The 8,666-nt window shown below is 49.2% G+C and overlaps 1 protein-coding gene across 2 annotated transcripts; it reads right to left on the minus strand.

The window, feature by feature from the left end:
• Positions 1-1,871: 1,871 nt before the first annotated feature.
• Positions 1,872-8,046, minus strand: ufsp1 (UFM1-specific peptidase 1). 2 transcript variants are annotated; one of them, XM_078535771.1, is made up of 4 exons: positions 7,930-7,945; positions 5,300-5,415; positions 4,509-4,593; positions 1,872-2,676 (listed from the first exon to the last, which is right to left on the minus strand). In XM_078535771.1, exon 4 carries the CDS (start codon positions 2,650-2,652, stop codon positions 2,002-2,004), a length of 651 nt encoding a protein of 216 aa, XP_078391897.1. In that variant the 5' UTR covers positions 2,653-2,676; positions 4,509-4,593; positions 5,300-5,415; positions 7,930-7,945; the 3' UTR covers positions 1,872-2,001. The 2 variants fall into 2 exon arrangements, with proteins under 2 accessions (XP_078391897.1, XP_078391896.1); XM_078535770.1 differs by lacking the exon at positions 5,300-5,415 and having other exon boundaries at positions 7,930-8,046.
• Positions 8,047-8,666: the final 620 nt, after the last annotated feature.

Consider the following 8,666-nt stretch of genomic DNA (forward strand, 5'->3'; position numbering starts at 1 on the left):
GCTTGGCAATGCTCTCAATAGAGTCAGGAGCCCCACTAAACTGAAACTGGCATTTCAGTGCAGTACTGAGGGAGTGCTACATTGCTAGAGGCACTGGTTTTCAGGGGAGACATTAAAGATGTTCAGACGGATATAAAAGATTCCATGGCTGGACGTTAAGTGTAAGTTCCCCGTGTCCTTGTAATTTACCACCAAAAGTGACTTATTGGTCACTTCGCACATTTGCTGTTTGCAAGTTACCTGTTAACCACAACAAAACAACATAAAAGCAAAATACCGCAGGTGCTGGAAATCTGAAATAAAAACAAAGTGCTGGAAATACTCAGCAGGTCTGGCAGCATCTGTGGAGTGAAACAGTTAACATTGACTCGAACATGACTCTTCAGAACATCTTTTTCAGGACTTGAGTTCCGCAGAAGAATCATATTTGATTTGAAATGTTAACAGATATTTCAGTAGCAACACATTGACAAGTACATTGAGGTGCCCCAAGCCTGTAAAAATCTAATTTTGCTTTTTTCCATATCAACATCTTCCCTCACCCATCCCACTTTACCATCTTCCAAAGCCTGAGCATACCTCTTCGATCAGTGGCTCTCAAAGTGGGGTCCACGGACTCTGCCCTGCCCACCCCCCCACCAACATCCTGGTGTTCGAGGAAATATGAAAGACTTGCATTTCTTTAGCACTTTCACCACCTCAGAACGCCCTAAAGCATTTTGCAGCCAATGAAGTACTTCTGAAGTGTAGTCACTGTTATAACGTGAGAAACACGACAGCTAATTTACATGCAGCAAGCTCCCACAACATAATGGTCAGAGATAATCTATTTGTCATGTTGATTGAGGGATTAAATATTGGTCAAGACACTGGAGAGAACTCCCCTGCTCTTCAAAATGTCATGGGATCTTTTACTTTCCCCTAGAGGGCAGATAGGGCCTCGGTTTAGAGTCTTATTGAAAGACAGCACCTCTGACAACGCCACACTCCCCCAGCATTGCCACGCTACGTTTTTGTGTTCAAGTCGCTGGGGTGGGGCTTGAACCCACAACCTTCTGACTCAGAGTGCGAAATCAATGAGGCCACCCAGTGTGAGCCAGAAAGCAGGAGCAGAGTGCGGCAAACATCACCCTAAGGACAGACACGCAGTGAGAAGTGGGCATACCCATCTCACTGATATTGGTCAGTAAATAGCTGTCCCCTTAAATAAATAAAAACATTTATATGCAGCACTTTCATTTGAGAATTATTTGCGGCGTGGGGGGTCGTCCCACACGATTACAAATCCCCTTTGCAAATTGGTCCTTCAACCAAAAATATCAGAGAAGCACTGACTTAGGTAATGCCTTCAGGTTCACCCCTCTAACTCGTACCCAAAACTCCTGCTCAGTACTCTTGGCCCTTCAGCTGTGTACTTCTTTGGGATAAAAGCAAAAAAACTGCGGATGCTGGAAATCCAAAACAAAAACAAAAATAAAAATAGCTGGAAAAACTCAGCAGGTCTGAAAGCATCTGCGGAGAGGAACACAGTTAACGTTTCGAATCCATATGACTCCTCAACAGACAGTTCTGTTGAAGAGTCATACGAACTCGAAACGTTAACTGTGTTCCTCTCCGCAGATGCTTTCAGACCTGCTGAGTTTTTCCAGCTATTTTTATTTTTGTTTTACTTCTTTGGGATGTTTTGTGCCACACAAGTATTAACTGTACTGATGGGCTACAGTGGCTGTGCCGGCAGACCAGGGATATCTGTAACAGGACACTCAACTTTCACTCTCAGCCACAGAAAGGTAAAGGACTCCTCCACCCCCTGAGCATACCCTCAGCACAAGGGACAATGGAACCATGTTACAATAACCTTGCAGCTGGTGCATGCTTTACCAAGATTTGTTTAATTGAAGCATCATTTCATCAACTTTTCATCAGTTGCTCAATAAATACATCAGGACACGAGCAGACAGACGGGATGTTTGCGGTTCACAGTTACAGTGTGTTGTACAATTACACACCTTTCCACTGAGGAAGGCAGAAGTTATAGAATGAATTTTGGTCAAACAAATCCAGTCTCTTCCAGGCAACCCATCCTTTCCTTTGAGCATATTCCTTGTCCAGGGTCTTCCCGGAATAATGGGGATCCAGGACAAGGAGGTAGTGGTTCTCCGAGCCCATGCACATGCCCAAAATCCCCTTTGAAGCATTGTCATTGTCACCACCCATCATGATTGGGGATCCCAATGTGTCAAAGTGCAGGTAGAGCTCTTCGACCTTCTGCAGGAGCTCCCCTCCTCGTCGCACGTGGATGAGTTTGCATGGTACATCGTAGAACTTGTCGATGCACAGGGAGATCTCGAAGGAGCCAATCCAGGTCTTGGAGCCGATGAAATTCGGGGGCTTGTCCTCCATTTCCACCAGCGCCTCCTGCGCCTCTTTTAGCGTGGGCACACGATGGTTCTTTATATTCGTCTGTTGCAAAATGATCCAGGAGGCGAGGGTCTGCATAGTCCGGTAGCCACAGCCCCAGCCGCAGTCATCTGTCCCATCACAACCATAATGGTAATAGAGATAATCGCCCCTGATCAGTGACAGCCGGAGGATATCAGACTCCGGCTCAGGGAGAGGAAGGCCAGAGTGAACGTTCTTCACCAATTCCATGCCTAGTTCTTGGTCCTTGAGCAACTTAGAAGGAAAAAATCCGTAGTTTATTAACAATCATACACAGCAAGCAGTGCATGTAACCACAAAAGTATTATATGGCTTTTAGAATCTAATCAGTTCACACCAGAATTCCATATACGATCTATATTTGTGATTTGCAACGGCTTCCGATTTATAGGAAGCCCTTCAATTGAACTTATTGCGTACAACAATTAAGAGAAAAGGACTAGGCAGTGGAGATGGAGAGTGGTAGAGGCAGGGTCATTGAATATTTTTACGGCAGAGGTAAATAAGATTCTTGACTAACACGTGAGTCAAAGGATACAGAAGGTAGACAGGAACGTGGCATTGAGGCCACAATCTGATTAGCCATGATCATATTGAATGGTGGAGCAGGCTTGAGGGGCTGAATGGCCTACTCCCATTCCTAATTCGTATGGAAGATGCATCATATTAGTCCACAGGACTTATCAAAGGAGGAAGATCTGCGGCAACTCAAGAATGGTTCACTGCGACCATCAGCATAATGCCTGGCAGCAGCCAACGAGAGCAAAGGGGATCTGTAAGGTCAGAGGGAGAGAGGGTACAGGTTCTAGGAAATGACTCAAGTTGTGTAGAAAGCATTGGTTCAGCCATAGCTGGTTTGCACTCTGCGTATAGTGGCCAGAATTGCAATGGCACACAGGGGAAGGTATAGAGAAGGGCAACAAAAAAAATAGATTTATGATCTATGGAGAAGCTACTTAAACTATCGATGCCTACACTGGGAGAGTGCAGTGCAATATTGAAGACTTTGAGGGTTGTCGATTATAGGTTTTCAAACCTTCCTCTCTCTCCCCACCGTGGGTGCACCAGATTTGATTTAATGGCATGTACATGAATTTTGGTTTGTAACAAAAAATGTTAGACAGCATTGTTTCCCTTGCGAACCTTGGTAGATAGGTTGGGGGTGGGGGTGTCCCAGGAGTGTGTCAATAAGTACAAGTGAGCCGCCACCACCGCCATCCCGTCCCACCCACTCACGGGGATTTGCAAGAGGTTTGCCAATACTGCCAAGTGGTGGTCAGTGCCCTTTCAAGCATCAATATTCACAGGAGGCTCCCCTGACAGTCCCTCAGTGTTTGTAAGGGGTGCCCCGCACACAGAACAGATTGAAAACCACTAGTGTAACCCAATTAAACCCCAGTGGTATAAACCAACAAATCCTTTAGTAAATCCAATCTAACAGACCTCCAGAGAGAAGATTACTTGCTCCCATTCTCCAAGTTAGCAATCACCAGGCCTAGTAACAGGGAGAGAATAATACCAGACAGGAGGAAACATTTGGATCGGGCCTGTGCTGTCTTTTTGGAAAAGCTATCCAATTATTCCCGCTCCACCCTGCTCCTCCCCCTCAGTCCTGCAATGCTCTTTTCAAGCAATTATTCAATTTCCTTTTTGGAGGCTACTACTGAATCTGTCTTCACCGCCGATCTGAGCAGTGTGCAAATTTCTTTCCCCCGCCACCCCCCACTCCTCATGTCAACCCCCACTCTCCTGCCTACCACTGAATTCATTATAATTGAATGTTTCTGAACCATGATGGTGAGCATCCTTCTGGTTGTTGATCCTCCTGCCCCCGGAAACAGTTTCTCCATATTTACTTAATCGGAATCGCACTCTGCTGCGACGCAAACATATAAACCAGCGCCCGAAAGGGAGATTCATGCGATTCACCATTTTAGAATCTGCAGCGGATTCAGAGTGCAGCGATAAGGTTTCTGTAACTGGAGATTCTACTCTCTCCACATCCCTCATCATCACACGACTGCTTGCATCAGCAAACAAACGGTTCACGTAACACAGTTACTCACGTTTACTTGCGAATCTGGTGCTGGTGGGAGCAGCACTTGTTCCGGATCACTTCGCTGGAAGCCATGTGGTCCTTGTTTCCTGATACTCGACAAGACAGGATGAATGGAATATTAAAGGAAGGATGCATGCTGTAAATGATTAATGATTAAACACATACTGCCGCGCTGCTGATTACAGGATATAACACTCCGGTCAATATTTAACGTGCTGGTACCAATCTGATGTAGGAATAGTTACTTAAACTATTAAATCACTGATGTTCACGTAGCCAATTTCGGATCCAAATATGACTAACTCCCTTTCCAACTGGTAAATGAATGATTAGCAACAGATACCATTGTTGGTTGCGTAACCCTCAATACTTTTTGTTTATTGGTGAAAGAAGAAAAGCAGAGTGTAGAAGTTACTCTACTTTCTCAGTTACCAGGTGGCATTAGACATTTAAGTAAATAAACATGAAACACATTTCCTTGTATTGCATGAGCATTCGTTCAGTGCTTTCTAATAAAGTTAGCGCTTGTGGCTGGAATGGTGTCACCGTAGCCATACACTGGGGCAAGTCAGCAGCCTCTGCTGACATGCTTAAGTCAAGTTGTCAATGTGCTTCCCATCAGAAGCACAGTGCCTCAACCCCGGTGTTACACAACTCAACATGACATGCCTGCCTCTTACTTTGATGGCATCTAGTCAGGGGTGGAGTGAATCTATGGCTTATTCCAGTGTCTTACAGCAACAGTTGTGACCCAAACTGAGTAACAGTCATTTTTAAATTGAGCTTAAAATGACTTACATTCAAGGCCAAGAACCCAAAGTTTGGAAAGACAGATTCTATAAATATACCACTGAGTGTTTCTTCACAGTTCAAGCAGCACAATTTTTAGCTGGTATTCTCTTCATTTACACTGGCTTCATTGTAAAGCAAGCGAAAAAAAATGAGTAATAATGAATTATAGCACTGTCCAGGCAAAAATGAGCGTAAAATTTTTACTTAATCAGAAGCCACTAACTCTCCAGGTGAATGTCAACTGTGCACACAGAACAGGCATCAGCTCCTGCTCAGTCGTCAGGATCAGTAGAAGGTGCTAATCTTGGTGCAGCTGTCTGGTCACGCTTCAGCCCAGTACTTCTCAAGGACAACTACTGGGGCATCCAGCAAGGTCAGTCTCCTTGGCTGGGTAAATACTCTGATTCTGGACAGGCTAACCTTCCATGGAGGGACACTGGAGCTCTTCAGTTCCCGAGAAGAGCCATTTCTAGCTGAATTAAACACTAGAATGTCACTCTGCTTGGGTAAAAACTGTCAAATTTATGAGAGGATTCACTGGATTGATTCCTGAGATGAGAGGGTTGTCTTCTAAAGGAGAGATTGAGCCTACGCCTTCAGGAGTTTAGAACACAAGAAGCATTTTCATTGAAATATAAGATTCTTAGAGGACTTGATAGGGTAGGGTTGAGAGGCTGTTTTCCCCTGGTTTGTGTATCTAGAACTGGGTTGGCAGGGGGGAGGGGTTTACACAGCCTCAGGATAAGAGGTCGCCCATTTAGTACTGAGGTGAGGAGAAATTTCTTCACTCAGGGGGTTGTGAATTCTATGGAATTCTCTACCCCAGAGGGTATAGATACTGAATCGTTAAGTACATGCAAGAAGGAGGTCCACCTCACCCCTACACAGCATAGACAGGAAAGCAGCCCTGCTTCAAAATAAAGGACATCAAACGTTCTCACCTAATCTCAATGTAATTAAGATAAGTCAGTACGAAGTTACAAAGCCCAGCTTGTTTTAACCAGTTGGTCGAAGGCTGAAGGGTGTGACTGAGTAAACAACGCCAGGGGTATTTCTTTTAGACAAATAATCCCCTTCACCTTGACCATTGGAAAGTGTGTGTTTACTCCCTGTCTCACAGCCATTTTTGGGTCTGTTTAAACAGATTATTGGGCAGAAAAAGATAGCAGATTTGTGCAAAATCTAAAAATAAAAATGTGAGAGAGTCAGAGACTAGAACTGCTACCAATGGATTTTGAGATGGCAATTCCAGCAGGAAGGCTAAATCAATTTAATTTAATGTAAATACAGCTACAAAATAACACCCCACTGACAGCTTTTTAAAAAAATTAAAGCACTAAGTTAGAAACAAAGTAGAAATATATTAAACATTGAATTAATTATATCAATGTTCATTGTTTTCTTTAATTAAGTAAAGTGCTATGGAAGGTGGAGGTTTATTTTTAATGATTTTCCTCCAATGCTGCTTTAACTCCTGAAGCCTAAGCCCAGAGCTCAATCAACCCCACAGCTGGATCATTCTTCCCTGCATCCCCTGCCCACCACACACCCTCTCCAGGGCTGCCGAACATAGAGCTCTTCCCCCACCCGGGTCCCCAGTTCGGAGATCTCTTCCCCCACCATCGGGCTTCCCAGCTCGGAGCTCCCTCCCTCTCTGTTTCTCTCCTCCTCCCCGGGTCCCCAACTTGGAGTTCTCTCACTCAATCCCCCCAGATCTCCAACTCGGAGCTCTCGCTCTCCCCAGCTCGGAGCTCTCTTTCCCCACTCCCGGCTCATCAGCTCAGAGCTCTCCCTCTCCCCCCAACCCCGCGTCCCCAGCTCGGAGCTCCCTCTCTCACACCCCCGCGTCCCCAGCTCAGAGCTCCCTCTCTCACACCCCCGCGTCCCCAGCTCGGAGCTCTCTCTCTCACACCCCTGGGACCCCAGCTCGGAGCTTTCTCTCTCACCCCTGCGTCCGCAGCTCAGAGCTCCCTCTCTCACACCCCCGCGTCCCCAGCTCGGAGCTCTCCCTCTCACACCCCAGCTCGGAGCTCACTTTCTCACCCCCGGGTCCCCAGCTCAGAGCTCCCTCTCTCACACCCCTGCGTCCCCAGCTCGGAACTCCCTCTCTCACCCCCTGGGCCCCAGCTCGGAGCTCCCTCTCTCACCCCCGGGTCCCCAGCTCGGAGCTCCCTCTCTAACACCCCTGCGTCCCCAGCTCAGAGCTCCCTCTCTCACACCCCCGCGTCCCCAGCTCAGAGCTCTCCCTCTCACACCCCAGGTCCCCAGCTCAGAGCTCCCTCTCTCACCCCCGGGTCCCCAACTCAGAGCTCCCTCTCTCATCCCCGGGGCCCCAGCTCGGAGCTCCCTCTCTCATCCCCGGGGCCCCAGCTCGGAGCTCCCTCTCTCATCCCCGGGGCCCCAGCTCGGAGCTCCCTCTCTCACCCCCGGGTCCCCAGCTCGGAGCTCCCTTTCTCTCACCCCCGTGGCCCCAGCTCGGAGCTCCCTCTCTCACCCCCGGGTCCCCAGCTCGGAGCTCCCTCTCTCTCACCCCCGGGTCCCCAGCTCGGAGCTCCCTCTCTCTCACCCCCGTGGCCCCAGCTCGGAGCTCCCTCTGTTTCTCCCGCTCTCCCTCTCTCACACCCCTAGCTTTTTACCTCCGCTCCAGCGCCGCCGTTCTATTCACAAAATGGCGGCGGGCCACAAGCTCACGTGACTCCCCTCCCGCCCCGCCTCCGCGGGTGAGGAGACTCCGCCCCTTACGTCACCCACCCTCACCGGCAGGACCCGGATGCCAGCGCTCGTTGACTACTTGACTCTTGCTGGTGCAGAGGGGGCGGCATCTCGGACAGACAGAGGGCATCACGGATTGGGTATCACCCCCACACTGCCACCCTCCCCAACCCCCCCTCCTCCACTCCTTCCCAACCCCACCCCCTCCCAGCTTCCCCAACCCCACCCTCCTCCACCCTTTCCCAATCCCCTCCACCCCTTCCCAACCCACCTTCCCCAACACCCCCCTCCACCCCTTCCCAACCCCACCCCCTCCCAGCTTCCCCAACTCCACCCTCTCCCATCCTCCTCCACCCCTTCCCAACCCCCCCTCCACCCCTTCCCAACCCACCTTCCCCAACCCCCCCCTCCACCCCTTCCCAACCCCCCCCTCCACCCCTTCCCAACCCCCCCCTCCACCCCTTCCCAACCCCACCCCCTCCCAGCTTCCCCAACTCCACCCTCTCCCACCCTCCTCCACCCCTTCCCAACCCCCCCCTCCACCCCTTCCCAACCCCACCCCCTCCCAGTTTCCCCAACTCCACCCTCCTCCACCCCCTCCCACCCTCCTCCACCCCTTCCCAACCCCTAACCCTACCCCCTCCCACCTTCCCCATCCCAC

The sequence above is a fragment of the Cetorhinus maximus genome, unplaced genomic scaffold (genome assembly GCF_964194155.1).
Source record: "Cetorhinus maximus unplaced genomic scaffold, sCetMax3.hap1.1 HAP1_SCAFFOLD_636, whole genome shotgun sequence".
NCBI classification, from domain to species: Eukaryota; Metazoa; Chordata; class Chondrichthyes; order Lamniformes; family Cetorhinidae; genus Cetorhinus; species Cetorhinus maximus.